This window comes from Nannospalax galili, unplaced genomic scaffold, assembly GCF_000622305.1.
Source record: "Nannospalax galili isolate Female #2095 unplaced genomic scaffold, S.galili_v1.0 scaffold113, whole genome shotgun sequence".
NCBI classification, from domain to species: domain Eukaryota; kingdom Metazoa; phylum Chordata; class Mammalia; order Rodentia; family Spalacidae; genus Nannospalax; species Nannospalax galili.
In genome coordinates, this window is record NW_008335444.1 from 3,232,976 (window position 1) to 3,250,796 (window position 17,821).

At 40.7% G+C, this 17,821-nt stretch overlaps 1 protein-coding gene across 5 annotated transcripts in view; it reads left to right on the forward strand.

The window, feature by feature from the left end:
* Window positions 1-14,856, forward strand: part of Nr5a2 (nuclear receptor subfamily 5 group A member 2) — a 141,368-nt gene extending 126,512 nt beyond the window's left edge. For all 5 annotated transcript variants that reach the window (XM_008830260.2, XM_008830261.2, XM_029562150.1 and 2 more), the window contains one exon: window positions 11,648-14,856. In XM_008830260.2, coding sequence (XP_008828482.1) covers window positions 11,648-11,895 — 248 coding nt within the window. In that variant the 3' untranslated portion in view covers window positions 11,896-14,856. The remainder of the gene's footprint in view (window positions 1-11,647) is intronic.
* The last annotated feature ends 2,965 nt before the right edge of the window (window positions 14,857-17,821 follow it).

A 17,821-nucleotide genomic window follows, 5' to 3' on the forward strand; every position in this document is an offset into this window, starting at 1 on the left:
TAGATAGATAGATGATAGATAGATAGATGATAGATAGATGATAGTAGATAGATAGATAGATAGATAGATATATAGATGATAGATAGATAGATGATTGATAGATAGATGATAGATAGATAGATAGATAGATAGATAGATAGATAGATAGATAGATAGATAGATAGATAGATAGATAGATAGATAGATAGATAGATAGATAGATAGATAGATAGATAGATAGATAGATAGATAGATAGATAGATAGATAGATAGATAGATAGATAGATAGATAGATAGATAGATAGATAGATAGATAGATAGATAGATAGATAGATAGATAGATAGATAGATAGATAGATAGATAGATAGATAGATAGATAGATAGATAGATAGATAGATAGATAGATAGATAGATAGATAGATTTATCAGCTTAGCTCACAGGATAGAGTCCGAGTAGTCCAATAATGGCTGCACCACACTGGAGATGCTGAGACTCTGTAGTTGCTCAGTCCACGAGGCTGGATGTCTCAGTAGTCCCAATCTGGCACTGAATGTCTGAAAAATTCCAAGAAATCTGCTAGTCTTCAGTCTACAGTAGCAAGACGAACTCACCAGCGAGAGAGAAGGCAAGTGGCAAAAAGGAAGTGCTCCCTCTGCCTTGGCCTTTTATATGGGCTGCCATCAGAAGGGAACACCCACATTTAGGGTGTGTCTTCCAGCTTCAGATGATCCAATCAAGAAGGTCTCTCTCATTTCAGTTAATCCCAGATCTAGTCAAGTTGACACCCAGGATTAGCCATCACAACAGGTGTGTGCTGTACTTGCGCTATGTGTGAAGCAAGAAGCATGAGACAGGCCCCTGCCTTCCAAGAGAGAGTGCCTAGCAGTAGTCAAAGATAAGCCAAAGACCTAAGGATTAAAAAAAGCTTAATGAGGGCATAGTGGTGCACATCTCCCAGCACTTGGGAGGCAGAAGCAAGCAGATCTCCGTAATTTCCAGGCCAACAGGGCTCCATAGTGAAACCCTACTTTAAAAAAAAAACAAAAACAAAAACAAAAAAAGCTTAATGAGGAAGATCTGGAAGATATCAGAAGTGTTTGGAAGATCTTCCAGACACCAGCAAGGGGAGTGTATGAAAGAAATCTAGAGACATACTGCTTAATCTGACAAAGGTCCAGGCATCATGTTAGGCTGGAGGTATGCAACAGGGAGCAAGACAAGCATGTCACTGTCCTTGCAACTGGCAGACAAGTGGCCATGGAACACTCACTGCCCTAATGGGCAAATGAAATACGTTGTCAAGTCACAGTGGTGTCTATGCTGAGCCGGGAGATCAAGACAATTAGCCAAATGAAGGTGAAAGAATTGAAATCTCAGATAAAGGAAGCAGCACAGGTCCTGGCACATTCAAGGATCCGAAATCTCAGATAGAGAGGGATGAAATCAGACTGGAGAGATATCTGCCAGACGGATGTCTTTAATCTTTAACCCAAGGGCAGCAGAGAGCCAGCGAAGAATGTCAAGCACACAATCAGATTTCCATTTAAAGCTATTCTTCTGACTGCGGGGAGGAAAATGGATTAGAGGCAGGCAGCACTGGAAGAATTGAGATCAGTTAAAGAGGTTGCTGAAGCAATAAAGGCAATTTATGGTAGTGATGGAGAATAAAGGATAGATTGGAGACATAATTAGAAAGCAGATCCAGCAGGACTTGGTGGTGTCTGGACTGGAAAAGAAGATGGAGAGCAGTGACTGCTTCTCTGTCTTGGGCTCGGGCTTCGGCTAGGCATCTGTAGTTGGATGCACACTGGTCCAGGAAAAGCAGGAGCAGGTTTAGAACACCAGAGAGATTAGACTTAGTTGAAAACATTGTGAACTTAAGATATTCCCCAGGTATCTGGCTAAAAAGCACAGCAAGCAATTGTATGCTTCAAACCCAGTCAAGTGACATTTGGCGGCCTCTAGCATGGGCGTCAATGGAGCTGATATAATACTACATATAATGGCCTGTGTTCTCAACATCCTTCTACAGCCCTGGGCACCCTTGTGCCTTCCTTGTTCATTCCTTTCTTCCACTCACCCTTGGTGACTGCTGTCTCCACAGCCCTCTTTTCTAGAATGTGTAGCTGGAGTCACTGATTGTGCAGCATTTTCAACTAGCTTTTTTCATTAGTAATTCAGTTAAGGTCCCCATGTCTTTTCATGGTTCAGTGGATCATTTCTTTCTAGGATTGGGTGTTTCACTATCGAAGTGTTCCATAGTTCACTTGTCCAGTTACCCACTAGTTAGACACCTCGATTGCTTCCAAGTTTAGGCAATTACGCAAAAGCTGCTATAAACATCCACATGTGATATTCCAGTTTAGTCACTCTTCTTGTTTAATTTTCATTGTGTTTTGTTTGAGACAGGGTCTCACTATGTAGACCAGGCTGGCCTCTGATTCATGGTCTTCCTGCCTCAGCATCCAATGCTGGAGGGTAGGCCTACACCATCATACTCAGCTTCAGTTTTAACCATTCTTGAAACTAGGTTCAGTTAAGCTCACTGCATTGTTATATACCAATCTCCAAAACTCTTCGTCTTGCGAAACTAAAACTCCACATCCATGAAATGATGGCTCGAGCTGTCATTCTCCTTCCTGTGTCTATCAATTTGAAAAACCTGACTCCCTCACCAAGGTGAAATCAGTGTCTTTGCCTATAGCTTATTCCATTCTTCATGAAGTCCTCAAGGCTTGTTCATGGTAAAGTAGCATATTTCAGAATTGGCCTCCTTTTAAAAGACTAACTAGGCTGGCTCTCCTGCCTTCTCCCATCATTCTGCTCTCTCTCACGCTGTCTCTCCATCCTTCCATTCAAGATGGACACTTGGATTGCTCCTACCACTGGTTGTTGTAAATCATGCTATACTGAATATGAGCATACAAATATCTCTTTGTTACAGTCCATGTGTTTTGTTGTTGTTTCTGACATGTTGTCTCAATATGTAGCCCACACTGACCTCAAACTCACTGACTTGGTCTCTCAAGTGCTGCGATTATAGGCATGTACCACCATGTCTGACCCTATTATGTGTATTCTTTTAAATGATTTTTATAAGTAAAGCACATTGAGGAGACTAAGGGGTTGAGAATAATACAAAGCTTTAGAAAAGGTGCTCACAGGTGAGATAGAGATGGCTCAGTGGTGAAGGGTGCCAAGCACATCCATTGGGCAGCTCATGACGGCTTTTAACTCCAGCTCCAGGGAATCCTATGCCCTCTCCTGGCTTATTCAGACACCTGGACTCATGTGCACATGTCCCTCCCCCTGCTCACACACACACATAATTAAAAATCTTTGTTTTTAAAAAACAAAAGGTTACTAGGCAAAGTCTTCTTAAGGACATGACTATAGCAAAAGAAGTGAGCCTTAAAAGAAAGAAGAAAAACCATCTGGAATGAGAGGAACACTGGCAGAGCAGTCCTGAGGAAGAAGCACGCTCGGTACAGTGATGAAACAGCAAGAAAAACTAGTTGCTTAGACAGGGGTGAGTGAGGCAGAGGTGCTCAGAGGTGTAGACTGTGAAAAGCAGGATGGTTCCATGAGCCGGTGCTGTCATTGTGTAAGTGTTGCCATTTAGATTTGGTTCTGTGTTGCATGTGCTCACAGGATAAGCCTGGCATGTCATAGCACACAACTCTGAGTTTCTCTTCACAAAAGCTACCCTGTTTTCTCTTAAAAAGGAGGTTACATAAATGGAAATGAGTCTAGTTACCATTTCTGAATGGTACATTATTTCGGATCATAACTGTATACTAAACAGTGTCTTTAAATAATTCAGAATTTGGAATAAAAAGTATTGTGGAAAATTGAATAACATTCAAACAGTAAGTGCAAAAACAGTTGATGTGAACAGCGTTTGCTTATTTGCTAACAAGAATCCAGTGTCTTCTCTTCAAAACTTAGATTTGTAATCAAGCCAAATATTAGGTTCAGGAGTGACAGTAGGGATCTTCAAGTTCACAAATGCAGAAACTTAGGGCTGTCTTAATGGCATGCCCATGGTCTGACAGCTAGAGTTAGCACTGACATCAGAAATGAAGACACAGGGTCCATGAGGAGTGCTTCTATTGGGTCCTCTTCTGCCTCTTGGGGGTAGTATGCTTTTTCTTTTTAAAAAATTGTATTCATTATTTGTGTGTGTGTGTGTGTGTGTGTGTGAGAGAGAGAGAGAGAGAGAGAGAGAGAGAGAGAGAGAGATGTGGGGAGCATGCAAAGTTGTCAGATGATAACTTTATGGAGTGGCTCTCACCTTCTACCTTTACGTCACTTCTGGGAATCAAACTCTAGTCATCAGGCTTGAGCAGCAAGCCCTTTACCCATCTTGTCAGTCCTCGTGAACTTTTTCTATAGAATGAAAGAAGGGAAGACATTCTCCATCAACGGTGCTCCTTCAACCCTGGCTTTCTGGACACTGTACTAGGCACTGGGTTCTAGCATGTCACCTAGAACCACATGTGCCTTATGAATAGTGGGACTCAGCCCTAATAAAAAGAAAAAGAAAGTAGAAAGTGTTTATCTGAAATTTAAGATTTGACCATGTTTTTGACCAAGAATGGGATAAATTTGCAAGTATTCACTTCCACCTTCCATTAATTTTGAAAAATATACCATCAGAGATTCTATTTTCTTCATGAAAAACCACAGTGGAAAAACAACTGGACTGATGATGAGGAAAACCAAAACCACCTTCCCAGAGTTGCCAGAATCAACACAAACACAATCTCCACATTCTAGCTGCACAGATACAGAAAAAGGAGTGTCTTAGGATGATGCACCTCTCTCAAAGTCTACTCACAAAATACCTTTTTACTTTCAAAGAATCCTTGGAAATAGGGAAGTTATTTTCCACACTGCAAATGAAAAAGCCTGCTCATAAATGCAAAATCTGCTTTTTCTTCAGGGTTCTTCATTTTAAAAATGGGAGGAATATTGGCTGGTGAGATGGCTTGCCATGCAAGCCTAGTGACCTGAATTCAATCCTCAGAATCCAATCTCTCCCATGTAAAGGTAGAAGGAAAGAGGCAACTCCACAATTGTCTTCTGATCTCCATGCATGCACTGTGGTATGCACCCCTACCCACATCATGTCAGTAATAATAAATGAAATTTTTAATGGGAATATTAATCCCTTACCCCATGAGATTCTTAAGAAAATTAAATGAGAATTTCAAAAGAAAAAGCAGGCTGGAGAGATGGCTCAGTGGCTAAGAACGCCTACTGCTCTTACAGAGGACCTGAGCACCCACATCAAGTGGTTCACAACTGCCTGTAACTTGGTATCCAGGGGATCTGACACTTTCTTCTGGCCCTCCACAAGCTACACATAGACATACATATACACATAATTAAAACTAAAAACTTTTAAAAAGAAGAAAAGATAAAATAATCTGGCACACTGATTGATGCCTGGTAAGCAAGCATTAGTTCCACCCACATCCCCTGGGTCTTTCTGACTGCCATCTTGGAAAACCTCTTTCAGTTCCACCACATTCTTCTGATGAATCCTAAATCTAGACCACCACCCCAGCCTGTCTGCCTAGGATAAAATCTACCTTTTGGCCATTTTCTAGACAAATCCAGCCACTATCACATATGCCTCTTAAACGCATGTAGTCTCCACCTCAGCTTGTCAGATCTATTCTTTCTCCTCATGCTTCATGACTGCCCCCTTTCTGGCTTAATAGACATCTGGAAGCCAGTGGGACTGGCTCTGTCCCTATTGTATCAACTGAAGGCCAGCGATCCTGGACACCTTGCAGGTCCATCCTCCATCCCATGGCCACCATGTTCCTCTCCTATGTTCCCCAGTGGCTTCCCGTCTGCTCTCCTTCATAAGCCTGCTCTCTCTTGTCCCTCCTGAGCACACCAATCCCTTTTTCCCATGCTTTTAGGAGAGTGTGCCCCCTTTTTTAAAAAATATTTTTTTTAAACATTTTACTATTTTATGTGTATGAGTGTATTACCTGCATGTATGTGAGTGTGCTCATGTCGTCAAGTGCTGCAGAGGTCAGAAGAGGGCTTCAGATTCCACTGGAACTGGGGTTAAGGACAGTTTGTAGCCACCATGTGGGTGCTGGGAATTGAACTCGGGTCCTCTGCAAGAGCAGTCAGTGCTCTTAACCACTGAGCCATCTCTCCAGCCCCAGAGAGTGCCCTTTTGAAATCAGAAATCCAACCATTTCCTTCTTTCCTGTGCTTGTACATTGCTTTTAGAGAAAATTCAGACTGCCTTCACATGATGCCCTTCTTAAACCCATCTCTATCTGACCCACCAGTTCCCTTATCCATGTACATTGCACTGCATAAGTGGTCCAAGGATGTTTTCCTTGGGTACTGCTGTGCAGCTTTATATGTGGGATACTATCTGAAAGATATATTTTCCCTGTATATTGTTAGTTCACACCTACTGATCCTTCAAAACTCTTCGGGCCTCACCTCTACCAAGAACCCTTGAGTCCTTAGATGGATGTCCATACAGTGACCACTGCTTCTCTGTATCCCATTTAATGAGCTACTTAAGACAGAGACTGACATTCCTGTATCTTTAACATCCTACTCAAGGTTGTCTGAATGAATGAGTGAATTCACACATTGTGTATACATAGATAGTAAGGCATGCTAGTGTGCATTGTGGACAACAAAGGTCCACAGTTTCAAGGACAAGGCAAGTTATTTCTACAACCCTCAAGAGCGCGTACTCTCTGTGTGTACATTTTTTGTGCACAGCCCCTCCCAAGGGTTGTGTTTCTTGTTACTAATTTGCATATGAAGGCATTGAATTTTGTATTCTAGCTGGTAAAATTGGCTCTTGGCTTAACCATATATATGTACAACTGTATCATGGTAGGGATTTATGGGGATGAATTTGAAATTTTGAGTTTCAAGTTTTACAGGAAACTGGGGATCACTTCACTGTAGGCATCTGCACCAAATACCCTCCCTCCTCTCCCCAGCTGTTCTTTTCAGAAGTGAATTCTGTTCATATGAGAGAAAGTAGCATGTTTTTTCCAATCCCCAAAAGTTCCTACAAAATTATTTATACAAGCTATAAATTTATTCCCTTAAAATACATTTGAAACACCTTTAAAATTAATTCCTTACAGAAAATTCTTTCCTCCTTTTCTGTATCAAGCAGATGAACTGTGTGACAATGTATAGATAGACTTGTCATCCCTCCAGAAGCTTCAAGGAAAAGAAACATTCTGCAGGTGCAAAACAGTCCCTCTTTCCCTCACCTTTGTGTCTTTTAAATGACTATAAGATTTTCTTCCTGCATCTCAGCAAACAACACTCAGATCTGGTCCCTGCCAGGCCCCTTGCTCAGCAAAGGGCCTGTCTCTGAAAGGTCTCTGGCTCCCCATGACAGTGACCAGGAGGCTGAAGTAAGAACCTTCATCTCCAGAGAGCTGAGTGCTGCCAATGACAGCGAAGTCAGTGCAGTAATATATTCAAGAAGACCTAAGGGTTTACTTCTCAGTAAGGATGGAAAAAATCTAAGCACCCCACTGTGAGCCTATCATGATGCTGCTTCATAGGAAAAGTTGGTAATTAGTCCCTGAGTGAATAAAGTAGAATAGATGATAAGAGATTGATACTTAGAGGGGAAGCACAAAATACTCTTGCTAGTCATCAAATTTTAAAGGCTGTAAGAGAAAGGCCTCTGTCTGTTTATATACAGTACCCAACACAGAATTTGTAATCATAGAGTTCATTAACTAGTATTTTTAAATTCTATGAAAATGAAGCTTATGTAAATTTCAAAGGAATCCACAGACTGCCAAACACAAGATGTTTGAGATCAGGCATAAAATGTCAGAGCTGGTGAGAATTTTGGCTCTTCCTCCAGCTGAGGGTCTGCTGCTAAAATCCAAATGTGGCACAATGCTATGCAATGTGGGAGCTGAACAGCAAGTTTCAAAAGCATTTATCTCATGGTACTTCAGAGCCTGCAGTTGTTCATCCAGATTTTGTTTTCTTATACAACTTAATATCAACTCATCTGTGACTGTCTTGTGTTGCAGATGCCTGCTGTAGATGAGTTAAGACTTCCAGGCAAGCCAACTAGTGTTCATTTCTTCAGGGTATGGCTTAGAGGATCAACATTTGAGGGGGAAATGCCTGACTTTAAATTTCTATTTGAATTGATTGCATGTCTAAATTTTCAGGGAAGGACATGAATTTACATAAAAACTAATTCGGTCAATATTGTGGGAACAACTGAAATATCTGGATGTTTCCTAAAAAGGAAATAAGTATGAACTACCTGAAAGAAAATCCAAGTTTCTAGGGGAAGAGGTGTGCTTTCTGTTGTATTTTGGCATTTACCTTCTTCATTGCTTTGAGATACTTATGAGTTATCTGTGGACTACATAGATTGGGTAGAAAAACCAAGGTTTATCTGTCAGGCCCAGAATTTCAGGGGACACAGGACTCTAGGAAGGACTACAATCCTAGTTAAGAGGCAGGACCGCTTTCCAGAATACAGACTAAGGAAAAGCTTCATTTGCAAAATATGTAAATTAAGGTTCACTATTTAGGCAACAAAAGTGAACCACAGTGTGATTTGATGAGCAACCACTATTGCCTTAAGATATTTTATTGCAGAGAAAGATCTATCTTATATATTTAATTTTTCAAAATCAGCTTCTAATTGGAAAAAGAAAGCAGACTGGACTACAGGATCATGTAACAGGTAATTTCACAGTTGTAGACATATCCACTTTGAGAAAACACACCAACAACATAAAATAACCGTAATTAATGTATTTTCTGAGGCTGTCTCACTAGTATGTGGTCCTCTCCCCAGCAGTTTACAGTCTCTGAAGGGAAATGGATAGTTAAATAGTTGGAGGCAGCTCCGAGGCAGCAAACTAACAATGATCCAGCAACTGCTTGCATCAAATGAGAGCCAGTCAATGAACCTCCTGTCTCTGTCTCTGTCTCTCCCTTCCTCCCTCCCTCCTCCTCTCCCTTCTTCCTCCTCTCTTTCCCTCCAGCCTTCTCCCTTGCTCCCTCCTCTTCTCTCCCCCACCCCTCAGATAGGTTCATACTATGTATCCCAGACTGGCATGAAATTCACAATCCTCCTGTCTCAGCATCTTAAGCACTGAGATTATAGGTATACCACCAAGCCTGACTTTCCTTACCTCATAGCTTAAATATCAGGATCATCATCACCTGCATAGACCCAGAAACAAAACAGACATTAAATAGATATCTTTGGGACAACTGCCAATGTAAGTTTTATATTTTATTCTATTTAATGCTAAGCTCATTGAAATGAGATAATTAGTCAGTCATGTGAATTCAACTCTGGTGCTCTTTAGAGGGAAAAAATGCATATTTGGCCAAAATGTGTGAAACCTGTATATTTTCTTCCTATACAGGAAACTGTACACACTTTTAAACTTTTGAGAGAAAGTTATTAATTTGGACCAATGATTATAAGCTATCCACAAATGCTAACCTGAGGATTTTAAGTGATCAGTTTATAACAATAATATATAAATATTCTTTGTTTTATGCTTGTTTTAAAAACAGCTTTCCAAAAAAGCTATTTATATGCCTTAGGTTTTATACTGTTCAAATTCCTACATTCTCCCTATTAGTCTCTCTAACAGTTGTTAGCTTCTCTGCCTTGTGTGCTTTCCACGCACATAAAATAATACTCCCTTTCAAATATTTTATAGTTATCTTGAAATCGCTTTCCTACTGAGGTAGAACATGTTGAAGGAATTTCTGATTGTTTACTAGCTTTAAGCCAAGTATAATTCTAGATCATAACCATATTTATAAACATTTTTAAGTAAGTTAAACCCATTTTAAAAATACTTTATATAAGAAGATGGAAGTATTTTGTAGCTGTAAACTGACTGCAGGTATCAAATGTCAAGTGGACACCAACATAACTGCCAGTTCAAATGCCACAAAATGTGCAGAGCTGCTCATAAAATATCTTTGCATCCCCCATCTCACTTTGAACTAAGATGTTGTCTCCAACTCTCCCAAATGTATCCATTTCAGTGTAATTCCTCATTGTTTTCAATCTGGGCCTGAGGCTTAAGGATAGAGAGAGAGAGAAGAGGATGCTTTAGTGCATAGGTATAGCCCAAATATAAACACTGAGATCATCCTGAACACATTTCAACATCATACATAAGGCAACCTTTTTGGAGATGCACTGAGGAGTACTAAGAGGAATGTAGACATAAGCATAGGCTAGTTTAACTATATACAGTGCCCAAAATACTGGACATGAGTCACTATGGCAACCGTTGACTTTAATGTAGTACATTTAATCTTTCATTCCTTTTGCTCAGAGTAGGCAGTTTACTTGAGAATCTTGTTTATTTTTGTCCAATTAGAAAATAAAGGAGGCAGTAGCTGTATCTGTTTCTGTGCCAGGATGTATATAAACACCATACATCTTCGTATTTTTCCCAGCAGCTTCTAGATATACTTTGTATAAAAGTTGTACAGTGACACGGGTGCACTTAACCTACATGCAGGCAATACATGCATACACATTAAATAAAAATAATATGGGGCTGGAGAGATGGCTCAGCGGTTAAGAACGGTCTGAGAGGCTTCATGGCTCCTGACTTTTAAAAAGACCAAAATAAATAAATAAATAAATAAATAAATAAATAAATAAAATTTTAAAAATAAATTTTAAAAAAAGTTGTGCAGTGAACATAACCACCACTTGTGATGTTCCAGCATTCCACCTTCCCTTGCCCACTGTGTGCATTTTCATGTCAGTCTGTCTTTTGTCATCCTCTCTTATTCAATATTTACAAGGACCTCTAGGGCAGATGTCTTAAAACAGCTGGATGATCACCAGGAGTTAGGCAGAATGAATTGCCTATGTCCAGCTTCTTCAGAGTGACCCAGGACCAAAAGAAAAAAAAAAAGAAAAGAATTAGACTTAGGAAACTCTACTCAGGTTAAAGGGCATCAAGAATCCTGGCTTGTATTCTGCCTAGAGGACAAGGCTTTCATTTGATAAAGATCATTAGTCACTGAGATATATATTTGAGAGTTCCCAGTAGCGAATCTTCAGTTGGCAGTCAGCGGAGTGTACCAGATGGTTCATTAGCATAGGCTAGACAAGTCAAAGGCTCTCAGAATCATTTAGAAAATGTCAAACAGAAACAAGAACCCTGTCACTTTTTATTAGAATTAACTACATCACACCCTGGACACAGATTTCACCTTGGGTCAGAAAAATTAATACAGAATTATATGAATTGTGTAATATACTGGGTTAAGATAGGTCTTTCTCTGGGGACTCATTTGCTGGCAATATATTATGATCCCTCTACTTTAAGAATCCTCAAACCTTTCCTTTTGTAAGATATAAAAAGAATTGACCTTGCTCAAAATCCATTGGTGTCTAATTGATCTGAGGAATATGCAGGATTTAACAAGACATTCTTCCAAAGCTCTTTTACCATCATTTTCCCAGGAAGCTCGGTGAGTGGGGCTTACTGAATATTCAGCAGCTTATAAAAGTGCTCTGTATGAAGAGGAAAAGGCAGCCATCCATTGAACATGCTGCCTTAGTAAACGGAATTCAAAACACCATTGAAATATTGTCTTTGTTTGTTTTTTAAATGCAGATGTCAAAAACCTTGAGAACTTGCAGCTGGTGGAAGGTGTCCAAGAACAAGTGAACGCCGCGCTGCTGGACTACACAGTGTGCAACTACCCGCAGCACACGGAGAAATTTGGGCAGCTACTTCTTCGACTGCCGGAAATCCGGGCGATCAGCTTGCAAGCAGAAGAATACCTCTACTATAAGCACCTGAATGGGGATGTGCCCTATAATAACCTTCTCATCGAAATGCTGCATGCGAAGAGAGCATGAGTTACAGTCCCTGGGAGCTTGCTCTCGGAACAGAAAGAGACTGGAGGGAGGGAAAAGAACAGGAAGAGAGAAGGAAAAAAAATACTCTGAACTGCTCCACACAACGCTGATTAAAAACTCGCTTTAAAGATATTGAATTTTAAGAGGCATAATAATCAAATACTTAATGGCAAACAATTGATGTATCAGGGTATTTGTACTGTAAACTGTGAACCGAAGGCTTCACGTCCCCAGAGGGTCCATATGAAAGTGGCCTGAGCTCACAGATGGATTCCAGCACCACATCAGAGTACAAAGGGACAGGACAATTCTTGTATATTTGAACTGATCTCTGTTATGAAGAAATTTAGGAATTAATCTGTGTTAATAATGGGATTCATTCACTGAGGGGTTGGAACTTACAGAATTCCTCCATGGTGAAGTTGAAGAGCTGTCCACGCAGCCCCGCCCTCGCCCAGAAGGCCCCACACCTCTCAGCTGTGATCTCCCAATCCATACCAAGAACCTGTGTTCAGCCACACCCAGTAGTAGCGCCACTAAATCATGAATACTGAATGTCTGTGTCTTAGACCTGCCGAAACCTATAAGAACAGTGTATAAAGATGTCAGCTTGCCATTTTCAATATGTTCTGGTTTGTTTTGTTGCGTGTCAGTAATTTTTGGAGAAAAGCAGGCAGTATCTCTCTTCTATATAAGCATTGATTAATTAATATTAAGAAAAATGACTGCAATTTTTTTAAGCAAATGCTCCTTACAAGCAAGTTAGCTTTTATTTTTTCTGCTACTGTTGCTGAAATGTGGCTTTGGCATGGTTGGATTTCATAAGACTATCTGGCCAAAAGGCTTGTTAGTATACATCTGTCTTTCTAGTCACCAAGGTGTGTAGTTCACTTAAAAGTAAAACATTAAATATCTTTTGCTGGGATGTCAAATAGTCACAATTTAAGTAGCTGAAAAGTCGAAGCATGTTGAGCAATGCCAAACCAAAAGAAAGGATGAGCTGATAAATTGATTGGCTCAAGTTTCATTCCAGTTGCATTTGGGTATGTCCTAAACTCGGGAGGGAAGCAGTGATTCTGCATATGGCCTGGAAAGAGTAAGTCATCCAACAGCCCGCAAAGGGGAATGGAAGAGAGTGATACTGACCCCTCTTAAGTTGTAGACCAAAGGCTGCTGTAGAAGGAATTTTGGAGGACAGAGATGGCAAACGCACTCTCTGAACAACACCGTCAGTATTAACATGCGATGCCACAGGTATGAAAGTCTTGCCTTACTTCACAATCCTGAAAGGTAGCTGTGCAGATGTGTATCGACATTTGTTTAAAACAAAGTATTAATACTTTAAAGTCAAATAAAATATAGTGTTTACATTCTTTAGGTCCTGGGGGGAGTGGGGGGAGGGAACCGTGATATTACAAAATAGCGAAAGCAGTAATTTCTTTAATGTTATTTTTCTGGTTGGTAATTATTTTTAACAGTACTTAATTACTGTATGTCGTGAGACACTAAAATCAAAAGTGGGACTCTCATTTAGACTTTAATTTTTTGAGATTACCGGCAGCACAATCACTTGTAGAAACTGTAAAAAAATTAAAGTATCTCCTAGTTCCTTAATTTTTTCATAAGTGTTTCTGGCTTTTGAATAGTTTATTTATATTGTCTATCATAGTTTCAAGTGTAGACAATTATGATGCTAATTTATTGTTCCTTTGTTTCACTTTTGTATAAGATATAACCAAGATGGAAGAAACCAAATATATGTGTTTACTGTAGCATGTCTTCAAGTTAGTGGAACATAGTTCAGGGGTATAGAAGGGTCTTAATGAGTAAAATCATCCACTTGATTAAATGTCTGTAAATCTACATAATTCTTCTGTAGTTTATTTAATATCCATTGTAAATTATGTGACTTGTAGCTTTCTCTGTTTTAAGTAAATTTAATGAGGTGGCGTCTTACCTGGTTTTCCTTTGAAGCACTGTAAGTTATATACCAAAGATATTAGTTTATCACTTCAGTGTGTACAAAGATTATTTTATTCCTTTTCTCAGTCACCTCTGAATACCATCCACATGAAGGTGCTATGACTCATGCCATGTTGTAGTCTGGGTGTTATCTTCTTGGTTCAAAGGATGGGAGGTCACTAATCAGAGCTCAGATCCAAAGCATTCAAGAGAATGGCAGCATTGCTGATCCTCTCAATTAGAACCCAAGTTGGTTAAAGGCACATGGAGAGGCATGGTGTTGTCAATGGTTGATGAGACGGCTCCATCCTGTTTGTCAACCTGGGTGGAAGAGATTCTGAGACTCGAAGGATGGTTATTTAGAGGGATTTTAGCATTACAAAAAAAAAAAAAGAAAAGAAAGAAAAAAAATCCATGTTTTCTTATTTCAAATAATAGAGTACTCCCTACTGAATGTTAATCCTAAAAACTGTCAAATACTGGTGTCGTTAACCTATAGATTGTGCCCTGAAAACAGTTAGAGAGACAGGCAATAGAGTCACACCCACACTGCTGGTGACCCCAACGACAGAAGCAGAGAAGCAAGCCTGTGCCGTAGCAGCACCTGGGGTATACCCAGAGCTGGCTGGTGATATTTGTCTGATGTCAGTTGTTCACCAGTTTGTAACCAGGCATTTACTTAGCCAACTGCCTTATCAATTACGGGATTCACTAGTGAAAGCAGACTCAAGTAAAAAGGTTTTTGGCTGAGCTGGGTTTCTTAGAGTTGGTCTCTGTAAACAGACAATCTGTAATGACTGAATATTTGTCTTACAGATTTCTGTAGCTGCCTTGGACTTGAATCCATGCAGTGTTTAGAGTGTGAAGTCAGCTACTTGTTGACGTTTCCTACTGTATCAGTGAAATACATATTGTCACGTTAGTTCTTCTTGCCAGGAATTTCTCACTAAAATGGATTTTTTTTCAGTATTTCAATAAATATTGATATGCCCAGCCTGATAACTTAAAATCTTTTATGTCATCCTTATTGTGTTGGACACTTAAGCTTCTACCAATTAAATATGGTGAGCAGAAATGGAATCCAAAGAACTTCACAAGAATGAATGCCTTCAGCCAGGCTTGGTGGCAGATCTTTGTGAGTTAGGGGCCAGCCTGGTCTCCATTAGCGAATCCAGGCCAGCTGCGACTTCAGGGAGTGTGTGTTGTTGTCCTTTGCTGCTGTCTGAAGCCTTACACACCACCCACGCATTGTTCCTACATGAAGTGAAGCATTTTTATATCACTCACTGTTATAACAGGTTGACACAAAAATCTTGATATAGCCAACTTTTCAAATCTATCAAACAATGTCCTAATGACTTTCAAAGGTGCTCAGAGAGCCACCTCCTAAAGCCTCTTTCATTAATCAAGACATTGGTCAGAGGAGGACTGGAACATGGAATTGTGGTTTTGTTTGATTTGGTTTGGAGTGCTGGGGTTGACCCTCTTGCTTGCTTACTCTAAGCCAAGATGACACTTGGGCATCATAAGACAAAGACACTAGAGAACTGGGTCAAAATGAACCATATTTAGGTATCACGAACCCAGAGCCAGGATCTGGAGAGATGGCTCAGTGGATAAAGTTTTTATCATACAAGTGTAAGGACCAGAGTTTGAATGCCCACTAGAGCCCACATAAGAGCTGGACGGGCATGGCAGCCCATCTGTAATCCCAGCTGGCAGTGGAGAGGGGATCCCCAGGACAGACTGGCTGCTTAGCCTAGCTGAACTGTGGTGCTCTGAGTTCAGCAAGAAACCCTACCTCAGTAAATAGAGTGGAGTGCAATCAAGGAAGACACCACGTCAACCTCTGTCTTCACAGACAAACACTTGTGTGTGCATACTACATACACATAAAGACAAACACTTGTGTGTGTATACTACATATACATAAAGACAAACATTTGTGTGTGTATACTACATACACATTAAAAAAAATCAACTCAGAACCCATGAAAACCTTTATATTCTCTGGAGTTTAACCCTAAAAGTAAGATGCCTAAACAGTGTTGTAGCAATTCACCTCCTTCCATAATACATTTTGGAGATGTTCAAAGCAACAGAAATAACTACAAAATCCATTTTTTAAATAAAAGTTGTATTATAAAGTATTACAAGAGCCACAAAAACACCTAGTTATGCTTCTAAAACATGGGAGCCCAGCCTCCCCTTTCCCATTCTCCTCCAACAGAGGCAGGCAGCATGCCTCAGCCCTTTTCCAAGCAGACTCAGATGTTTATAGGATGCTACAAAAAAGTTACCAACCAGAACCAACCACATGCTACATGTAGAATTTAAGACATCATGAAACTGAGATTTTTAAGCAACTGGACAGTGCTCTACCATCTCCCTTGTCAACCCCAGGTAAAACTTTTTAAACGATTCTTGCTGATGTTCTACAAATAAGGAAAACATGTATTCATGTCTAACTGAGCTGTAACTTACACAGCTATTTTACATATGTCTACACTCAGGTTATCATCACCCAGATCAGACAAGGTGAAGAAAACAGATCTTTTTTTAATGTTTTTTTTAAGTGGGTATACACATTTTTTAAAATTAAAGGAGTTTCTCCAGAGCCAGACTGGCAGCTGGCAGGGGTCATTCTGACAAGCTGAGGGGGCCCAACTTCCACCCTAGAATAACACACACAGAGTGGCTAAATCCACAGCTCCAGGCGCCCCAAAGGGGAAGAAAAATGACTCATGCTGATGTAGGTTTGATTGTTCTGTTGGATATTCAAAATAACTTTGAGGGGGTTTGTACCTTTAACTAAGTTTGACATTCGGTTTGAAGCCATCTCTGATGTATATTTTTATGAGAACCATGTGGAGACTTTGTTCAACATAACACAGGTCAAAATGCTACAATACTTAGTGATCTTGACATTTCCCTGGAATAATACAGACCAATTTTCCTTAGTGCTGAACAGGAAGTGTATAGTTTAGTCACTCAAAATAAATATTCTTGCAGCACTTTAACTGTTTCACATAAGCATTTGTTCTATGTTAAGTTAGGAATTAATAATTCAGTGACTGATGTCAGGCTATGATTGTGGTTTTGTTTGTAGAAAATCCTTGCATGTTTGTTGCAAAGAAGAAGGAACGCTGCAGAAGGGGGTATAATTAGACTAACTGCCGAGTCTGAAGCTAAGCTACCAAGAACCCAGGAGGCTGCAGAGAACTGAGCTCTCCAGAGAAGTTCTGCTGCTCGGACACGCGGCTACCCAGGAGCTTCTGTAGCTTCCAGGCCAAGCTTCTGGTACAGTAGGGCAGACTTCAGATTCCCCTTAGGAGCCGATCAGTCGGAAATGACCGAGGAGCACCATCAAACAACGGTATAGACACCTGATTAGTGTCTTGGCTCTTGCACTTTGGAAAGCTCACTCAGTCCAGTCTCATGCGGCATCCTTGGTGCCCGATGGCACTCCTCTGAGTGGGTAGCCCAACCTAAGGAGATGTGACTAAGCCAAGCCAGGGCCTCCCAGCACTAATGCCACAGGAGCTGGAGCCTCTCCAGTAGCCCGGCCCACTGGCCTCAGCTCCATTTCTGCCTTCTGCACCCTTTGTTTCCCACAAGGCCTCAGTATCCAAAACCTACAGGTTTCTTTTCCTGCATCTATCAAATCGGTCCACATCCGTACTCCCCCGCAGTTTTAGATCGGACCCTTGGCATTTCTTGGCTGTAATTATGCAAGAGATCCCAGGCTGAACTACTGTCAGCCCACCCACTCACAGCGCACTCTACACAGCAACCAGCCAGGTCCCAGTGTCCTCTGATGGTTCCCATCTTGAGGGAAGTGCACTCCCCAACACTGCATGAAAGCCTTTCTTGACTTGGCCGCAGCCAGCCTCCCTGCCCTCCTACCCCCTGCCCCCTGGCTCCCTGGCCCCTGCCTCTGCCTCCCTGCCTCCCCCCTGTGTCC